This window comes from Armigeres subalbatus, chromosome 3 (assembly GCF_024139115.2).
Source record: "Armigeres subalbatus isolate Guangzhou_Male chromosome 3, GZ_Asu_2, whole genome shotgun sequence".
Taxonomy (NCBI): domain Eukaryota; kingdom Metazoa; phylum Arthropoda; class Insecta; order Diptera; family Culicidae; genus Armigeres; species Armigeres subalbatus.
The window spans coordinates 10309733-10331790 of NC_085141.1; the positions used below are offsets into that span (position 1 = coordinate 10309733).

The 22058-nt window shown below is 40.9% G+C and overlaps 1 protein-coding gene across 4 annotated transcripts in view; it reads right to left on the reverse strand.

The window, feature by feature from the left end:
* The window catches only part of LOC134219475 (uncharacterized), a 407421-nt gene that overhangs the window by 74941 nt on the left and 310422 nt on the right, over window positions 1–22058 (reverse strand). For all 4 annotated transcript variants that reach the window (XM_062698213.1, XM_062698212.1, XM_062698209.1 and 1 more), the window contains one exon: window positions 19965–20098. In XM_062698213.1, coding sequence (XP_062554197.1) covers window positions 19965–20098 — 134 coding nt within the window. The remainder of the gene's footprint in view (window positions 1–19964; window positions 20099–22058) is intronic.

Sequence of the window (22058 nt, forward strand, 5' to 3'; positions counted from 1 at the left end):
GTAAATTTTATCAATATGATTGAGATTTTTTCTAATTTTAATATGGCATCATCATATCATAAAGGTAAACATTTGCATAAGGTAGAAACACCCATGAAAATCGTTATAGCTAAGACGTAAAAGCAGTCTATGCTTAGCTAGGGCATATTGCTCCTCCTTCCCCAAAGAAGCCCCTAAGGAGAACATTTTACGTTCAAACAACAATTTGAATCTAATCTCATTGGCGTAGCTAGCCACGATGCATAAGGGAGGCTATAGCCTCTTTATCTATTTTATCGATTTTGAGCTTCTTTTCAAAAATTCTCGAACATTTTACCACCGCATTAAGCTTTCGTAGTGGTAATGTGATAAATACGGTCCAACCACCTAAGGCAATTGCAGATCAATCTAACTCATCGTTATTCTCTTTTCTCAAGCACGTGCTTTCTGTTACCAGCCGGTGATTGCTACAATGACTTAAATCGATAGCGTACGGCTATTGCGTCTAAATGTAGTAGCGGTCAACTTTGTCCCGCATACTAAAAAGACAATATGTCACGAATCGCCGTCAGGTTCACACCGATGGCAGTGGATAGTTTTGCATATTTCATAAATCAATCTCAAATGAAAAAAGTGCATTATTCCTCCAAGGATTTCGACGTGAATCTTCCAAAGATTTTGATGAAAATCCTTTAATGGTTCCGACGGGAATGTTCCAGGGATTACGACGGGAATCTCCAGAGATTTCGACGGTAATTTTCCAAGCAAACCGCAATGAAGGCAATCCACCTGGGATTCCGACAGGAATGTTCCGGGGAGTCCGACGGGAGTATTCCAGGAATTCCGACGAGAATGTTTCAGGAGTTCCAACGAGAATGTCGCAAAGATTCTGTTGGAAATACTCCAGGAATTCTAACGTAGGCAATGTTCCAGGAATGTAGAATCAAATCGTCGAAGGATTCCGAAAAAAAAATTGTCGAGGGATCCCCAAGCAATTCGTCGAGGGACTCCGAATTTATCCTCCAGTGGTTTCGTAAAACAATCCTCCAGAGATTTCGAAGGAAATCCTCCAGGGATATTGAAGCAAATCTTCGAAGAATTCCGGAATATCGAAAAAGCAAGACATTTCTTCAACATTGGAGATAGATCTATTATGATATTGATAGCATAATTTGGCTTCAAAGTAAAAATTAGGTGCGTAAAATTGTTTATAAAGAATAAATTCGCCATGCAATTTCAGTGATCGATCAGTATAAGCCCTCATTCTAGATTTTGCCCCAACCTTGTCCTTAATCATCATTAAATGAACAGAGTCGATATTTTGGTTCTGGAAACCTAAGGTTTCAGCGATACACGAGAAGTATTCCACAAAAATGTGATTGAAGAAGGCAAACATTCATGTAGTCGAGAGGCCTGCTCTTTCTTTAAAATGTTTTCGGTACGATATTTTGCAATATATATATATATATATATATATATGACATCGCTAAGGCGTAAGCAACTGTCGTGAAGTTCAAGAAAGTTGTAGCATGATGGCTATTGTAAATATGTAAATAGAACGATAAAAAATAATTACGGTATATGAATAAAATAGATATTAATTAACTTAAATTGTTTTGGTTCTTGTTATGTAAATATTGTATTCAAGTTATGGTTCAATGTTCATTAGATCTTTTTGTGTATACATTATTCAATATAGATACCAATTCGACACCTGCCAAGTTCACTTAACGCATATATGTTAAATGTTCCACGTAAACATTCATTCAAAGAATGAACGTTCAAGTTCATCTAAGATGAACACCGCCAAAGCTTCACAGGTCGCTTCGTGAACTTCCACGACCGTCTAAACCAAGGGGTGGGACTTAAGAGGGTTCAGAAGGATGAGAACCCTTTCAGATCCGATACGTTATGGCCTTTGGGAAGGTTCAACAACCCCGGACACGATTCGAACAACTTCACGACCTATCTGAGGCAATTTGGGACCACACTGGATCATTTCAACCGAGACCGTGGAAAGATCCGGGAGTGCGAGTTTTTTAGTCTCTAGTATCGTGAATCTGTTGTGGTATGTTTAAACGACATTAGAAGTCTTTGGTGTTTTAGATTTTACGTTTATTCTTTCCGTTAGGCTAAGGTCTAGTTAAAGAGTATTGTGCGGTTTGTTAGTAATTTTTGTGCGAGTATCCTACAAAAAGAAGGTAATTTGTGAAATATGTGTGTGCTTATACGCGTCAAACAGCCGTTTGACGGCTTCTTATTGCCTTCTTATTGCCGACGCCGATTTCTGGATATCGACCGCATTGCCCAACCCTCTTGGCCACCGTTTTCGTCGATCCACGCGCTCTCGTTGAAAACTCTCCAAGTTGCGGCTTTTGGTCCGTGAACCGGAAAGGAACCGCACCGTCGCCATTGCGTCCGTCTTGGCCTCGCCGGCCACCTTCAAACCGAATTATTTCGTTTGCAGTCGAGCAGTCATTCCGGCCGCCTGCGGAATCCATTTTGTTGCCATCTCCGGTGGCGCGTTCCACGAGACGCCGTATTATTCGACCATCGTTATTGTCCGAACCCCGCCATCCGTCCGCTATTGTGTAGCAGTTATCGATCGCCATTGCGATCCGCAGCATCCAACGACACGCGATGCCAATCGTTCGTCAGCAAGACCAACCATTATCGAACAGTCCTTTCGCTGGGTTGCGAACCTCGCGGCCGCAATACCACTTCGACAGCGAGCCACATCAGGAAAGGTCGATAAAACAGAGCACCAGAAACCATCCACGGTACCGTAAGTAGAAATGCGCATGCGTAAATGAATTGACACACACACATAAAAGCTACCACATGAAGAAAGGAAAGGAAAAGAGGAAGTGAAATGATCCTTGGATATGTTTTGTAAATTCAAATAAAAGCATGCTTGTTAATCGTTGCCGTTTTGCCCTACACAAATAAATGTTTTTCAATCCAAATGCAACGAGTTTGTAATGTTTAGGTACTCAAGGTTTTTGATGTCGTTCGGTTAGTGTTTTTCATGTCGTGTTTTGTGATTTTTACTCCTAGTTGGACTGCTAGGGAAACTCAGTCCTCCCTTTTCCGTTCTTAAAGCGATAAGGGAGAATTGTGAAGGTTGGTTCTGCCAATGAGATAACAGCTACAGTGACTAACCGAACGACGATCTCTAGCCATCGTAAGTTTACGCGTGGGACGGTCATCTCGCCGAAAAAGAACGGAAGTACTTCATAAACGTTCAGGTTTGCTACTAGTGCGTTCCACATCCACTGAATTCTATCAAGAAACCTGCCCTGAGGTTTGGATACTTGTCGGGCACAAAAACAGACGGTTGATTGAGGTGGCGCTTAAGCCGCTCGTTTACGGATTCAAGGTCGAGAGACCCCATAACCGCCAAAGCGTGCTATAAAGTGATCAAAATGGCATGTTCCCTCATCAGTGCGTGAGGTGTCGAAAATCGAAATATTCGATGGCGAAATGAAAGAAATTGGTGTGCAAAACAAAACTGAGTAATGCTCTGTTGCCTAATTAACTTTTTAACTTTAACCCATTTTTTACGTCACTTTTCCCTGGAGATGGGCCTTCAGGCCTCCACGCAATAACTAACGTCTAGAGGTATTTTTAATACGGTACATGCTCCAAGCTCCATGTGGACCAAACATTAATATTCCAAGCGATTCTCCAATCAAATTCAACATTTATTCCATTCCATGGATGGCTATCCAAGAATTCCAACAACTGGAGTACAAACTTGAAGCTCAATACGTGTACCGAAAGATTCGCCTGCTCTTTTAAAAAATGCAACATGCTCTTAATGATCATTAGAACCAAATTAGATATGAATGGAATGTACGTTCCATTCCGGTTCATTAAAAAAATCCAAGAATTAAAGTCCAGTCTTTACGGTCAATACGCGTAACGAAAGATCTGTTTGTTTCTTTCAGAAATGCAACATGCTTTTAGCGATCATTTGAACTAAATTGGATATGACTTGAATGCGTGTTCCATTCAAGTCCATCCAAGAATTTCAAGAATTGGAGTTCAGGCCTAAAGGTCAGAACGCGTAACGAAATATCTATTCCCTTTTATATAGTTGAACATGCTTTTATTGATCAAATGGTTTATGGATTGATTACATTACCCTTTCCAGGCCATCCATGAATTCCAAGAATTAAAGTCCTAAAGTCAATATGCGTAATAGAAAATCTATTTGTTCCTACTAGAAATGCAACAACCTCTTAATGATCATTTCAATTTTCAACCAAATAGGATAATGATGGAATGCATGTTCCATCCAAAAACTCCAAGAATTACCGCATATATTGACTTCAGGCTATTGGAAAAGGGCGACCCTGGGTTTGAACCCACGACTTCCAACTTATAAGGCAAAAGCTATAGCAACTAGACAACCGAGCTCGTCAAACAAATTCTGGATTAAAGTCCTGATAAAAAACTAGGGATTTAAAAAAGTTTTTTTTGTCAATGGCCTATTGCAGAATTGGACCATAGTGCGTCTATGTTGTTGGGACGAAACTAATTTTCGGCCAACCTACGCCGGACGATAAAGACTACATTTGAATTAAGCAATATTGTCGTAGACGATTCGATCAGTTACTATCGATCAAACGCAGCTAAATTAGTTACGGCTATATCGATTGCATATTTCCGTAGATTGCTCCTTTCCACGGTCCGTGCGGGATTGTCTTCACTGCAAACGTCCAACTCCGCGTCATCTCCTCCAACGCAACGGATGATACAATCATCAGAGGTTATGCGAAAGGTGCGATGCACCCGATTATGCTAATATAAAAGTGAAATTCTTCGGATGGCGTTGCACAGAGCGCGGGTGCCGGCTGACACGACGGATAAAGCCCACGGGGCGATGATTCAGATCATCGGAATCAACTGGGGTTCAACATGATGAAACCATAATGCAGCAGCCTGGGTGGATGAGTTCGTCGAACCGGATTTAAGATGCTCTTTTGTGTTGTACTGTTTGGCGGGAATAAAAAAACGATCTTGGTACTCAGCATTATAAAGCAGACGGAGAATGTGCCTGTGAAAAATTACATTTAAAAGGATGTAACTAAATTGTGACAAGTTGATTTTTACATCTTAAAAAGCAATACATCTTCCCAGCATCTCCAGTATGACTTCCAAGTTCTGTTTAAGTTGGTGTTGTTCCAAGCTTCAGAATTTATTAGCAATAATGATTAGATTAGGGCATCAATAATTAATATCAGTAAAAATAATGTTATATTTTAATATTCAGTAGTATAGTACCCAAGTAACCAATAAGCACTACAATTCGCGAAATCGCCTTATAGGGCCAATATACGACTATTCACAAACGTATAACCATTAAAGTAGCACTATATGGCCGATTGGACGAATTTTAGTGCTTATTGTTTGATTGGGTTTATTCAGTACTTTTGAATGATTAAAGTTTTCCCACACAGTGGAATGCATTTAATTGATCTTTATTTACGCGCTTGTTTCAACGCGTTCTAAGATTATTTGGTGAATAAGAATGATCCAACTGTTACACACTCCAAAAGCAATGTACGAGCTGTGGAAGAACATGCACGATTTGCAATATTTGGCATTTACCCTTATCATTCACATTTTTTTTGAGAACCGCATGATAAATAGCCATTATACATTTACGTTCCTGTTCTTCACGAAGCATATCATTCACCGAACATAAATTACGGATGAAGTTATGTGGAAATTAACATTAATCTACAGCGCCATATATTTAACAGACACGTCATAAACATTTTTTACTCCGGCACATGACACAGCTCTCCGCCGCCGGTGGTATCATTCATTCTCCAATTCTTTGTTTCTCTGACCGCATCATCGTCAACAGCATCCACATCTCTCTCAACTCAAGCCGGGTCGGATGAAAAAAAAATGCTCGACTAGGTTAAATAACTCAATGAAAGTGAAAGTCCTTCACTCACATGCTTTCGGTTTCCCACTCCCCATGTGTTGTAATGTGGTGTCGTCTATCTTAACCTCCGGTGCAACCTTGGGGCAGGTTCTATTTTTTTGTATGCTCTGCACTGCAAGGTGAAACAACTTATATTTTTCAGCTATTAAATTTATGTGTCAATATACCTACATCTTTTTTATTCAACATATCCAGGTTGAAGCGAAAAAAAAATTATCCAACAATTAATCGAAAAGAAGTTTGAGTGCAAATGTATCCAGCTGATTTATTGAAGAATAATTTGAGCTTTATTTTATATTGTTCCGTTTTAACGTGTAGATCAAACCGAAAAGCCATTGCCTAGGGATACACTGGGTCATGTGAAGAGAATGCTAGTTCAAATGCACCAATAGAGAAAATTTAAATTGTTTGTTAAAAATGTACAAAATGTAAGTAGTGTTAATGATATCCTTTTTTAGCTAAATTGGAAATAACAATGTTTTACAAGCATTTTGCAATGTGGAAAATACTGTGAAGGCAATAGACCCCATTATTTACATTATTATCTACAAGTAGCCGAACATGCCCGATCCCACTCGGGTTGTTTTTTCGCCATGACAAGCGTTTAGTTGATTGCAGCGTCGCACTCTAGATCGATTTCACTTAAAGTTTGATAATTTTCTTCTGAACTCATGAAAACGTAGTAGGGAATGAGGCCCCAAAACGCCCCCAGGGGCAAAACGCCTTTTGGGTATTCCATGAGCATGAGCATGATTGACCGCCCACGGTTGCTGCTCTGTTATTGCCAGGTCAGCTGTAATTACACAGAGAACCAACAGATGAAGTTTGGGACTAATCATCTTCAATGTGTAAGAACTGGTGACCCAAAAATAAGCAATACCAGCGCCGGAATTATAGATAGTGGAATATATAGATAAGCGAAGATAAATCCTCTGTCTCCAAACGAACTGTCAAACGTGTCTCCAAACGAGCATGACGTCACGATTTCAATGGAAATGTTAAGGGCTGTGACGTCATATGCACGGTTAAAAAAATCGAGTCAGCCATGCTTTCGCTCATCTATAGATTCTACTATCTATAGATTCTACTATCTATAGATTCTACTATCTATAGATTCTACTATCTATAGATTCTACTATCTATAGTCCGAATGCAGGTCAATTAAGGAATAGGTAGGGAATTGTTGACATGATACTCGTTTTGATAGAAACCTACAAGTCATTTGCACTTCCACGAGAAATCACTGGGATGTTCGATAAATGGGGAAGGAAGTGTGGCAGGGTTCGTTTTGGTTAACGGTCTGCCGTGTATAGCGTGTAGTTTGATTTAAAACAACAAAAATCGAACGAACGCTAATTATTTTAATTTTCGACCGCACTACACAACTGGTTGCGAATTAAATTTTCTCTTTCTGATCAATTTACTCAACCGCACAATGCAGAACAAAATTACGTTGACCGGCCGATTGTTTTGCTTTCCGCACAAAGCAGAACTGAATTTCGATGACCGGCTGATCGCTCTGCTTACTGGAGAAACACGACTGCACAAGAAACAAATTTTCACTTTCCAACGCCTTTTGGGTATTCCATGATATTTACCCTATTTGGTACGCCCGTAACAAAATTAGACCTAAAATTATGTAGGTTAGGCAAAACAAGTGTCATAATAAAAGATAGGAAGGTTGGAAAAACCTAAATTTTCTACATTTTAATGAAACATCTAATATGTCGGCGAGGCAAAACGCCCTAGGCGGACTAACCTACAATGTACTACGCGTCTCCACGCACTATCCATACTAGAATGCTAATGCAGTTAAATAATATAGCTGGCTGATGACATATTAAAATTAGGAAATATCAATTATATTGATAATATTCACATTTCAAAAAAGTGGTGATATTTCGTTGCCGGGAAACTCATGAGGCAAAACGCCTTCAAGCTGGCAGCTCTTTGGGAACAACGCACCACGCGTCGGCGAATCAGCATTCTAGTATGGATAGTGCGTGGAGACGCGTAGTACATTGTAGGTTAGTGCGTCTGAAAATCTTTACACATCCCCTATTTTTACATTTGAACCGGTGCCAGCGAAAGTGGTACATAAACCATTTCTGTCGATTTTGTGTTTTTACACCAACGGCTTCTGTCAGCAAAGATCTAGTAAGGGATTAACGAAAAAGTGTTTTTTGACTACTAAATCTGGAGATATGCCCTTATTTAATTTCTGGTACATATCACAATGGCAATTTCATTACCAAGAAAAGTGTACATGTACAGTTTTACCCACTGAAACCAGCTTATTGAAAAGAAAATTTGGAAAACATGGATTTTAACCAACAACAGATTTTAACCCTATTTTGAATTTCAAGATGGTTTACTGCCGTTTAAAATAATTTTATAAATGTACATGTACCACCTTTACTGGCAACGATTTTCGGTTTCTGATGTATTTTGTTCCCATAAATAGTGGTACATGTGCATTTTGTTCCAATCCAACAAACTTGAAATTTGTCAAGAAACCTCGAAATATTTCTTATTACTACCTTTAGGCACATCAGTCATTACATGTTGGTACAGTTGAGTTGCGACAAATTGCAAATTTGAATTTTGTTTTTGAAGTTTTTGAAAAAATACTTTCCTTGTAGAATTTACTCAATGTAACATGAGCCACTTTCGCTGCCACCGGTTCATTTGTTTAACTTTCTCAGCGAAATATTCTATTTGTTTATAGATATAATCCACTGGCGGAAATACAGGGGATGTCCAAAATAACTGGGATAGGCAAATTTTGGGCATAATTAGATGTGTTGTAACTATGTCAAATATTATCCGATTTGGACAATTCAGGGATGCCTGAACTAGAAATTTAATGTAGTTTCACCATATGTTCATGGAACCGACCATGGCCATCGGATACCGGAGATATTCCGGGTTTTTCGAAGGTAGGTTCAGAACCGTAAATTTGTGGTGGGTATTAGGATAAGTGGTGGTTAGAAACAGAATAATATTAGTAACCACAAATAAAGTAGGGCTCTTTCTGATTGGAACCATATGTTGAAATTCGAAATCGGACCAGTATCAAGTGAGATATGGCCATTTGTTTAGAATTGGTGCCGATCAGGGAGTTTTAAAAGGACCAGGCCACAAATTCATCTGAATCAAGCTTTTGATCGATCTTCCATTATGATTACATTCCAGAAGTCTTCTGTCACGTCTAGAATGAAAAACCAACCAAAAAGACGGATTCTGAAGTCGCTGGGGTGCCCCCGGGGAACCCGTAGAGGGGACATTTCAGTTTTGGCACCAAAGCTAGCCATTCGACGGTTCGTTTTTCATGGTTTTCTATCAGTAAGTGAGATATGAGTATAAAATGGACCATTGATGGCTATGACCACTTCCGGGACCTACGGATTGTCACCGGGGAACCCGTAGAAAAGGACATTTCAGTTTTGGCACCAAAGCTAGCCATTCGACGGTTCGTTTTTCATGGTTTTCTATCATGAAACGAGGTATGCGTATAAAATGAACAATTGACGGCTTTGACCACTTCCGGGACCTGCGGATTGTCCCCGGGGAACCCTGTAGCAGGGGACATTTCTGTTTTAGCACCAAAACTGGTTGCTCGACGGGTTGTTTTTCATGGTTTTCTATCAGGAAGCGAGGTATGAGTATAAAATGGACCATTGACAGCTTTAACCGCTTCCGGGACCTACGGATTGTCCCCGGGGAACCCGTGGAAGGGGACATTTTGTTTTAGCGCCAAAACTGGTCGTTCGACGGATCGTTTTTCATGGTTTTCTATCAGGAAGTGAGGTATGAGTATAAAATGGACAATTTATGACTTTGACCGCTTCCGGGACCTACGGATTGTCCTCGGGGAACCCTTAGAAGGGAACAGTCTGGATTCATGTCATCAAACAAAATTGTACATCCGGGAGCCATCTCCGGTAGTAGCAAGCTATTTAGCTAATCTGTCTAAACAGAATTGCAGGGTCTTAGTCAAGGCCTTGACAGGTCACTGCCGACTGAACTATCACATGGCAAATATTCAACGCGTTGAATCATCTGTCTGTGATAGTTGTGAATCCGATTATGGAACTTCTTATCATCTAATATGTAACTGCCCAGTCTATGCACAATTGCGCTTCCAAATATTTGGTAAACACTTACTTAGTGAAATTGACTTTAGAAACCTAACCTTCAGAGTATTTTGTTGTTCATAACCCGTTGTGGTAAGGAGCTATAAGCTCTTGTACGCTTATGCGTTGTATGCCCTCTTCAAGGGCCCTTTTCCAAACATTCCTTTTGTTCTCCCATCCGCATTCCTTTCCTTTTGTTCACTTCCTTTTCCGTCAGGTGTGTGATGAAAAAGGCTGTGAAGGCGATGGCACAAATCTCCCAAATTGAGGTGAACGTGCCCCTGGAGCCGACGTTCTGATACCTGATGAGTATAAAATGGACAATTGACGGCTTTGACCGCTTCCAAGACCTACGGATTGTCCCCGGGGAACCCGTAGAAAGGGACTTTTCTGTTTAACGCCAAAACTGGTCATTCGATGGTTCGTTTTTCATGGTTTTCTGTCAGGAAGTGAGGTATGAGTATAAAATGGACCATTGATGACTTTGACCGCTTCCGGGACCTAAGGATTGTCCCCGGGGAAACCGGAGAAGGATACTTTTCTGTTTTAGCGCAAAACTGGTCATTCGACGGTTCGTTTTTCATGGTTATCTATCAGGAAGCGAGGTATGAGTATAAAATGGACAATTGACGGCTTTGACCGTTTCTGGGACCTACGGATTGTCCCCGAAAAACCCGTAGAAGGGGACATTCTAGTTTTAGCGGAAAAACTGGTCATTAGACGGTTCGTGTTTCATGGTATTCTATCAGGAAGCGAGGTATGAGTATGAAATGGACAATTGACGGCTTTGACCGCTTCCGGGACCTACGAATTGTCCCCGGGAAACCCGTAGAAGGGAACTTTCCAGGTTTGGCACCAAAGCTAGCCATTCAACGGTTCGTTTTTCATGGTCATTCGACGGTTCCCCGGGGACAATCCGTAGGTCATGGAAACCCTCAAAGCCGTCAATTGTCCATTTTACACGTATACGTCGCTTCCTGACAGAAAACCATGAAAAACGATCCGTCGATTAACCAGTTTTCCGCTAAAACTGGAATGTCCCTTCTACGGGTTCCCACGGACAATTCATAGGTCCCGGAAGCGGTTAAATCCGTCAAGTGGCCATTTAATGCTCATCCCTCTTTTCCTGATAGAAAACCATCAAAGACGAACCGTCGAATGACCAGTTTTGCGCTAAAACAGAAAAGTATCCTTCTACGGGTTCCCCGGGGACAATCCGTAGTCCCGGAAGCGGTCAAAGCCGTCAATGGTCCATTTTATACTCATAACTCGCTTCCTGATAGATAACCATGAAAACGATCCGTCGAACGACCAGTTTTGGCGCTAAAACTGGAATGTCCCTTTCTGCGGGTTTCCCGGGGACAATCCGTAGGTCCCGGAAGCGGTCAAAGCCGTCAATTGTCCATTTTATACTCATACCTCGCTTCCTGATAGAAAATCATCAAAAACGAACCGTCGAATGACCAGTTTTGCCGCTAAAACAGAAATGTCTCTTTATACGGGTTCCCCGGGGCAATCCGTAGGTCCTGGAAACGGTCAAAGCCGTCAATTGTCCATTTTACACTCATACCTCGCTTCCTGATAGATAACCATGAAAAACGAACCGTCGAATGACCTGTTTTGGCGCTAAAACAGAAATGTCCCCACCTACGGATTCCTGGGGACAATCCGTAGGTCCCGGAAGCGGTCAAAGCTGTCAATTGTCCATTTTATACTCATACCTCGCTTCCTGATAGATAACCATGAAAAACGATCCGTCGAACGACCAGTTTTGGCGCTAAAACTGGAATGTCCCCTTCTACGGGTTCTCCGGGGACAATCCGTAGGTCCCGGAAGCGGTCAAGCCATCAATTGTCCATTTTATACTCATAACTCGCTTCCTGATAGAAAACCATGAGAAACGAACCGTCGAACGACCAGTTTTGCCGCTAAAACAGAAATGTCCCCTTCTACGGGTTCCCCGGGAACAATCCGTAGGTCCCGGAAGCGGTCAAAGCTATCAATTGTCCATTTTACACTCATTCCTCGCTTCCTGATAGAAAATCATGAAAAACGAACCGTCGAATGACCAGTTTATCCGCTAAAACTGGAATGTCCCCTTCTACGGGTTCCCCGGGGACAATCCGTAGGTCCCGGAAGTGGTCAAAGCTATCAGTTGTCCATTTGATACTCATACCTCGCTTCCTGATAGATAACCATGAAAAACGAACCGTCGAATGACCAGTTTTGGCGGTAAAACAGAAATGTCCTTTTCTACGGGTTCCCCGGTGACAATCCGTAGGTCCCGGAAGCGGTCATAGCCATCAATGGTCCATTTTATACTCATATCTCACTTACTGATAGAAAACCATGAAAAACGAACCGTCGAATGGCTAGCTTTGGTGCCAAAACTGAAATGTCCCCTCTACGGGTTCCCCGGGGGCACCCCAGCGACTTCAGAATCCGTCTTTTTGGTTGGTTTTTCATTCTAGACGTGACAGAAGACTTCTGGAATGTAATCATAATGGAAGATCGATCAAAAAGCTTGATTCAGATGAATTTGTGGCCTGGTCCCTTTTAAAACTCCCGATCGGCACCAATTCTAAACAAATGGCCATATCTCACTTGATACTGGTCCGATTTCGAATTTCAACATATGGTTCCAATCAGAAAGAGCCCTACTTTATTTGTGGTTACTAATATTATTCTGTTTCTAACCACCACTTATCCTAATACCCACCACAAATTTACGGTTCTGAACCTACCTTCGAAAAACCCGGAATATCTCCGGTATCCGATGGCCATGGTCGGTTCCATGAAAATATGGTGAAACTACATTAAATTTCTAGTTCAGGCATCCCTGAATTGTCCAAATCGGATAATATTTGACATAGTTACAACACATCTAATTATGCCCAAAATTTGCCTATCCCAGTTATTTTGGACATCCCCTGTAAACTGAGGTAGTAGCCCACGTAGTTGGGGGCAGCAGGGACTATGTCCAAGGGCTTGACGATCCCTCCCCAGGCCATTTGCGAGCTGTAGGGCTTGCCTAGGTGGTGGGGTTTGATGGGGGTTTGACAATGGGCCCAGTTAAATTCCTGTAAAAAGCTGCATGTATCCGAAAGTAGACCCCGCCAAAGCGACCGTGTGCCGCTCAAAGCGCACAAGCCCAGGTCCTGGTATTAGGTGGGACGCTAGTGCAGGGAAAAAAGCTCCAGCGCGTGATTGGGTGGCAGCCAATCAACGCAAGGAGGTGCAAGCTGAGGATAAAAGGCCGATTCCTCAACTATAGCATCATCAACGTGCACAGCCCACACGAAGGGAGATCCGACGACGAGAAAGAAGCGTTCTATGCACAGATGGAGCAGATATACGATGGATGCCCACTGCGGGACGTCAAAATCGTCATCGGTGGCATGAACGCTCAGGTAGGAAGGGAGGAAATGTATAGACCGGTCATCGGACCGGATAGTCTGCATACCGTATCGAACGATAACGGCCAACGATGCATAAATTTTGCAGCCTCCAGCGGAATGGTAGTCCGAAGCATTTTCTTCCCCCGCAAGAATATCCACAAGGCCAGATGGAAATCACCTAATCATGTAACGTAAAACCAAATCGACCATGTTCTAATCGACGGTAGATTCTTTTCCGACATCACGAACGTACGCACTTACCGCAGTGCGAATATTGAATCCGACCACTACCTCGTTGCAGTATGTCTGCGCTCCAAACTTTCGACAGTGTAGCCCAAGACTACGCGCAGCAGCTGGAAGTGGCATTCCCAACGGAAGAGCAGCTAGGCGCATCTCTTGAAGATGGCTGGAGAGATATTCGATCCGCCATTGGAAGCACCGCAACCGCTGCACTAGACACGGTGGCTCCAGATCAGAGAAGCGACTGGTATGATGGCAACTATGAGCAGTTAGTTGAGGAGAAGAATGCAGCATGGGCGAGATTGCTGCAACACCGCACGAGGGCGAACGAGGCACGATACAAACGGGCCCAGAACAGACAAAACTCGATTTTTCGGAGGAAAAAGCGTTAGCAGGAAGATCAAGACCGTAAAGAGACGGAGGAACTGTACCGCGCTAATAACGCACAAAAGTTCTATGAGAAGTTAAACAATTCACGTAAGGGCCACGTGCCACTGCGTTTCATCTATGGTTGCGTGCAGATGGCGGACGGTACGTGGAAGAGGCGAATGAACCACGAGTTGCAGCTGTTGGGAGAACCATCCATCGTTCACACCGCGAAAATCGGAAGACTGCGGTGGGCCGGGCACGTGGGCGAAGTGCAGCCATGGACCGAGCTGAATGGAAAAGACCTTTATGTATTGCAAAGGCTACTCCAGCCTTAGTCTGGTAATAAATAAATAATGAAAACATGATTTTAATATAGGGGGGGTCCCGTAGCGTAGTTGGCTACACGTTCGCCTTACAAGCGAATGGTCATGGGTTCGATTCCCAGTCCCTCCACCAAAACCCTCGTCAGTCGCCGGATCCGCAGCCCATACGGTGGCGTTTGGGGTACGCGCCTTACCGTCATGGCTGCCTGATGACGACTGACAACTTGTTCTTCTCGGAGGCATTCCTCCAACGTTACCCGGATAAATGGCAACCGAACAATGCAACGATCAATGGATACACGACATGGACAAACGGACACAATGGACTCACGACGAGATGGACTGGCACCGACAACAATAATGGTAATGGAAATCTAAAAATAGATTCTGTGTGGATTCTGTACAGCAGAATACCACAATAGATCTCGGCACAGTAGCGGTTAAGTAACACAGAGTGCCTAACAAATAAATAAAGAAATAAAAAAATGATTTTAATATGGGCCGAGCTATCAACCTGTGACCTAACTGCCAAGCAGTCAAATTTCCAAACACTTTTAAATGAATTTTAAATATCAAATTTAGGATCTACCAGTGACTGTCGTGACTCATATGTCGTGACTCAGGAAAAGGAGTTCCTTCGAATGAATAAAAAAATTAACATCTTATCCCAAATTAAAAAAAAAACAACTAAAAGGAAATTTCGTCGGTCTCCTAGTCAAAAAGAGGTTCAAATGATTTTTTTGAGAAAATTGCTACCGAAACTGAAGAGAAGCTCATAGATTGGAAATAACAAGGCAAATTGTTAATACATGAGCAAGCATCAAAGTAAATACATGAGCAAGCATAAAAGTACTTGAATTTTATTCCAGTTCGGTATCATGATCAGATCCATCTAAATATCCATATCTATTATACATAATACAAAATAAGAAGAATTTCTTCTTGCTGGTTGTCACTTCTTCTGCTTCGTATTAGCAGATGGTCCTTTGGTCCGCATAGAAACATCAGCCAGCCATCGAGCTTCTGCTATCCACAAGATATATGTATGGATGAGTTAATTGGAGGAGTTCAATGGAAGTGAGGAAGTTCAATTATCAGCGGAAGAAACTGATACGGAAGCTGATGAGAATGTTTCGCCTGAGAAAACAAAAACTTCTGGAGACCCTGGTGGAAACCTACACAAATATCTCTATTCTATTATTTTTTTGGTACAAGCTCAAATACCAATGTCATTTTGCCCATATTTATCGTAGTCGGCCTTGGGACATTTCGTTTGTTGACATTTAACTGAATGGCGTTTGGTCAAATGACTTTTCTTTAAAAGGACGTTTAGTCGAATTGACATTTAGAAAAAAAAACCTAGGCTACATTTCACATTTTATTAAACATCCATTCGACCAAATGTAAATAGTGTTCTTTTAAACAAACATCAGTGGACTACGTCTCTAGTGGACTAAAAATAATTTTTCGGCCAAATGTCCATTCGACGTAATGGCCTTTCGACTAAATTTCATTCGAAGAAGTGGATTCGGTTTTTCATTATAGCACGAATAAGCGTTATAATGAATTTTGTGCAACTAATTTGAGAGCTATTCTGATCATTAATGAGTTGCCAGGACATGTTTTTATATGGAGAATTTCCGTTTTATCACACACACCGTTTTAACAAAAAAAACTGCAAAATCTGGTAGGGGTTGCACACTTATTAGGTAAGCAGGGTGGTCTGTAAAACATCTTACATGGGAAGAGGGAGGTTATAAAAACCTAGACAAAATGCTTAGTGTACAATCATGATCCGGAATCGCAAAAAGTTCATTTTGCTAATTTATTTTTAGTATTCGATTTGTTTGTGCGTGACAGATAAGACACAGTAATATCTCGTTTTCATTACCACCTGATGAATTTTAAAGTAAATAGTGACAAAATCGAGGTGTGCGCCACTTCCACGATGAGCCGTAGATGAAGCTTCCTTGGCACAAAGATTTTCGCGATTAGAATGATTTTCTTTGCGATGAAACTTTTCACCTGCGATTAGCGCGATTAATCGCGATGAAAGCGCGATAATGATGCGATAAACGCGTTGACAGCACGAAACTGCTCGAAAATTTTGACTGTCAAAAATGATGACATTTCTTGCTGTCCGATATTCGATCAGTATATTTTCACAACAATTTCACTTTTCAATAACAATTTTACTTGAGTTGACGGAGTTTCGGGTCCTTCCGGTGTGTTCTCTGCTGCTTGTCTGCAGTTCCGCGTTTCGTTAGTCCCTTGTTTGGCTCTCTACGGAAAATGCGAGCTTCTGACAGTGTCCATGTTCCGGTGCGTTCTTCCCTGCTCGCCGTAGCGTTCCATTTGGATATTCGGTTCCATTTGGACAGAAGACCTAAGGTTATGAAAGTGTTTGTGTTCCGGATTTTAATCGAAGTGTTCTCCACACTGATCACCCGCTTCGGCGTTCCAGTTGGTCACTTGGTTGGGCATCTATGATAGATCTGTGCAGAACCTGTTCGGGCTGTTCAAGAGATTCTACCTAACACGACATCCGACATGGATAATCCGGAGGTAATGATTGTTGATTATGTTTCTCAAATGGATGATAATAAACAGTAATATAACACCGGCAGACTATTTTTTAAAGAATATGGAAAGGTACACTCCAGTACCATACCATCCCATTTGAAAGAATTCTAGAGAAGACTGGCTTCGTAAACCCAGCCTTGGAAGACCTCACCGAAAGACAGATCGAGGCTGATGTTCGTCAGCTGTTGGAACTCGCAAACCTCTCTGTGGGGGACCTACTGCTACGAAAATAGTTTAAGAACTTATAATAGGAAATTAATAAACCAATGGAACTCAAAATAAACGGAGAGAAAGCGCTACTGTTGAAGATAGCGAAGCCGTAATAGGAACTGTTCTGATTTTGCTGTAAATTTCTGTTCTGATTTTGCTGCCATTTTTAGAATGGTTGGAAGCTTCAAAAAGAAGGGGTTCTTTTGGGAAGTTTACCTAAGATTAGTCCAAGATTTTAAATGGGAAAAGGACAATTTGTAGTTCTGTGGAAAATACGAATGATTTACAGTGGAAATTTTGAGAAATTACCGAAGAACTTCTTGAAAATCATTTGGGGAATTGCCCGCGTAAATTGGAAAAAAATGTCCGAGCTCACTTAGCATACTGTTTATTCCATACCATCACGTAAACTACATTGTTAATTTAATAGATCGTTTTTCGCTAATCGTCCGTGTTCGGAAATATGATTCACTCGTACGAGATCCACTGGAACATCTTTTGACATTGTGACGTTTGTGGCCAGTCCATACCACCGACGATTACGAAAGCGCTTCCGAAGCCGAATTTTCTTATCTCCATGCTGCTAGGGCATTTACCGGCAAAAGCGAGAAGCCGATGCCCAAGGACGTTAATACGTCGGTGTCCTTGCGGGATTAAAATTTACAGTTGTCACCGATGCCACTGAATTTACCTACTCGAAATAAACAAAACATGTTTGGTTGGTTACTCTGGTAACAATGGATCGCAGTTTACGATTCGAGCAATAAACAGTTGCGATAAAGCGCGATGGGGTGCGATTATGCGATTCACTTCGCGATTAGTTGCGATAATAAAAGCGATGGCTTTTCGACCAGAATTTTATAAGATCTGGCAGCGATTAAGTGTGCAATGCAAAGTGGCGTCCCCCTCGGACAAAATGGGAATTTCTATTGATTCAATATCTCAGGATTCAATATAAGCAAAAACAACTAGGTTGCGTAGCACTAGTCAAACAAACTCAACCGACCACGTGCAGAGCTTACTTCGATCTAGCACTTGCAATATAACACGTCGAGGACGGAAAGAGTATTTGGTTTCCAAGCAACAGGATTCAGAGTTCTAACAGAGTTCCAGGCAGTGTTAGGTTTACTACCTTATTACCTTTGCTGATCTTAAGGAAGAATCGGTTGATATGCCCAGGAAAAGTTCGCAGTCCCACGAGCAAATCGTAGTGTGTTTCAAGCATCTAGTAGTCGATTCGTGGCTTGTCAAGAACCCATTCGCTGTATCAATGTCCAACATTCTAACGTCTTTAACGTATTGCAACCAACAGCAGTTTTCAAGCACTCACAAGAACTGAATGGAACTAAACACCCCTCGCCCTGCCGTCAATTCAATCCATTCCGTATTAACATTACAAACTGTTACACATTGGCCCTCAAATGCTTCTAGCAAGTGTCTGGCAACGTTACCAACGGCCATTATGAAACAGAAATGTAGCGGGAAAGGTCTTGCATTACTGCTTCAGGTGCTTCCGGACAAAATCGAACCCAGTTCAGTAGTTCATGGGTGAAATGCCAGTAGCATGGGTAACAGTAGCCCTACACTTCTCATGACAAGCGTAGACCCTCGCGTAGACCACTTTGAACCCGTCTATTTTCGACCTGGTCCACGCACAATTGCATTGAAAGCATTCGTGTCGTTGTTCGTCCGAACTTGTGACCGACCTTACTACAAATCTTTTCCTGCAACCGTTCAAGAGATTCATCGTACGTACCCGAGCAGCACAAATTAGACAAAAATGGTTACAGCAACTTGATTGTGACTAAATCTGGTCACATATGAGTTGCTGTAGCACTTGTGCATGTTCATGTTCATGTTTATATTCAATTAACACATGTGTGCTGTCCTTATATAATAAGGAACAGGGAAATGGCAGCTCTTGGCTCTTCAAGTTTCTACCTAAACAATAAAGTAATTTACTGTATAGGTAAATAAAGTAGGCAAATAAGATTAGATTAGGTACCTAGCGTAGTATAAATAGTGTAAGTTGCGATTGTTTTCTTCAAGTCGAGTCAAGTACAAGACACTGAAGACGACCACACAGTTGTGGTCGAAATACGTATCTGCAAAGATAACGAAAATTAACTGGTGGAATTAAATGGACAGTACTTAATTCGTCTTAGACGGTTTAATACATTCCACTAAACGAGCTTAATATATTTTTCTGAATATTTTTATAATGCACGAGGAAAACAGAAAATGATTATTCAGGTTTATTCAACATGATTTGATGAATGTTCGCAAAATCTTCAAATCATTGCGTTACAAGTTTTAAGATCAAATATAAATTTATTTTTTGGTTTCAAATGTTTTTCAAGTCTATAAACTCAAAGCGTCGATAATTATTGACGAAAAATGTGGTTGGCTGTTTTATTAAAACTTATTTATGCGAAGATACAATTATCCTTAGGATAATTTCTTCCAACAACAGTCCAACAACTACTTGACGAGGCATTTGATCAGATGGAGGAATTGAATGGAATAGCATTAAATCGTATTATGACAAAAGCTCTAGAAATAGTTTAATATACAGATTTGTTAAGATTTCAGAATTAGAATATGTAATTCAAACATCATTTGATGAATCTCTTTTTGTAAAATATCGCCATCTGTCAGAAAATGTCCAGCCACACAAACATTTTGGGCAATCCTCCCCCATGAATACATATCGAACGAATCTCGTTCCACTTTTCTCTCCAGCCAGCAACCTCATTACACTTACCGGTTGTTTGGACGCCGGCAGTACACCGATGTTGTTGACACCGGCCCCGGTCCGAACGTTCAGTGCCCGCCGCTTGTTGGCCTCGACATTGCCGAGTGATTCGGCCAAACCCAGCTCATCACCGACGCTGAAGCCTGTGGAAATCGAGAGAAGAGCAGATGCGAAGGAAAAATCAGTTTGTTAATTATGGTTACGTAAATGAAGGCAAATTGGACTTTTTGGATTCATGTTTATATTTAAATTAGTTCTGCTTTATAACTATTTCCACATTGTAAGTGGACGTTCTTGCTTTTATACTTTGTAGAAAGGAATAAAAAACACGAAAAACTTTGCATGTCTTTTTGCTTTAAATTCCTCACATCATTAAAAATTAAAAATGATGGTAAGTTAGACTTAGTTTTTGGAGCGTTTCCTTGATTGATGACAATTTGCATTTGCAAACTGTAATTCGATCCATGATCAGTTTAATTCGAGTATATTTTTTATGTACAATTGTACATTCAAAAATGCTTTTTCTCAACCGTACTGTAAGATGCGCGGTTACACAGCATGCTGAAGGTGGCTGAGTTCGGTTTCCGGTCCGGTACAGGACATTTTTGGATTGGAAATTTTCTCGACAGCCCTGGGCATAAAAGTATCATCGTGTTAGCCTCATGATATACTAATGCAAAAATGGTAAAATGGCTTAGAAATAGTGCTGTTAATAACGGTGGATATGCTGAATGACGACAATGTCCACATGGAGGGATGAAATTCCAATGCAAAAAGAGAGGCATCCGAAAATGATGAACACATTTTAATTAACAGTCGCTACGCAGACGGATGTATTCTGCCATTTTAATAGGGAAAACTCTAGTTAATTTACTGATTGTCGATTGACTGTACGTTTTAATTTTATTCATTGAATGGCTACTCAGTCTTACAATTACTACACCGAGTTTTTAATTTATCGACGTTTCGACACGGGGACACAATCCCCGTGTCGAAACGTCGGGTAAACGAAAAACTCGTTGTAATAATTGTAAGACTGAGTAGCCGTTCAATAAATATAATATGTACTCTATTTAATACAAAACATCATTACAATAATTTGATATTGAGTATCTGCTTAACTAGAATTAATGTTTTACTGCAACACTTCTTGAAACTTGGAGAGTTTAAAGAAACAAACATGCAGAAGAATGAAGGTTGTTTACGGAAATCAAACATTGAATGATACCTAATTGGCATAAGGCAATCATAAGTCGAGTCAAATACTGAAGACTATCGTCTTAAGATCGAAATTCGTATTTGTAAAGTTACAAACAAGTGGTAGAAAGCCATGGTAAACAAAGTAGTACTTACTGGTCTTATGACAATTCGAATAGCGTCGAAATATTCGAATATGTGATATTAAGAAATGTGAGAAATGTGATATAAAGAGTATAGTAACTTATGGTATTATATGCCCAACAAATATTCAAAATAACTTTCGTTGCTACCTTCATTTGTTACTCACGTGGAGTAGCAATGGTCCTTATATAAGTATCTAGTAGATTTATATTAATTGGCAACTTGCAGCTTTCATGCGGATACAATAATTCGTTGTGCTCGAATTGAACATCATTGATTGCCGTCCGTATGTTGGTCCCACATAATTATCCACATTATTCCTTCATTAATTGAGAGTGCAACCAAGCTTGTCCTACTGATCAATCGAAATATTGCATCAGTCGCATTACGTAACTACTGTAGCACTTATCAGCGTTAAATCGATAAATTGAAATGATTGTAAAACTGCTGCATAATAGGGTGCCATTGAAAATCGTCTATTCGAATTTCAAAAACGGGTAGTGCTCAAAAGTTTCATCTCCTCAAAAAAAGTTCCCATGCAAAATTTCAACGCAATCGCACTTCGTAAAGGGTTTGACCAAAGCGGTCAAAGTTTGACTTTTTCGAAACACGAAAATTACCCAAGATGACTTTTTTGGACTTGTTTGAGTTGGGGAGTGAAATGAATTTGAATTGGAGGATTTGAATTTAATTGCTGAGATAGTAACGGCAATGGTACTGAAACATGTCTTATGTCATTGTTGGCAACTGCTAGCATATTAT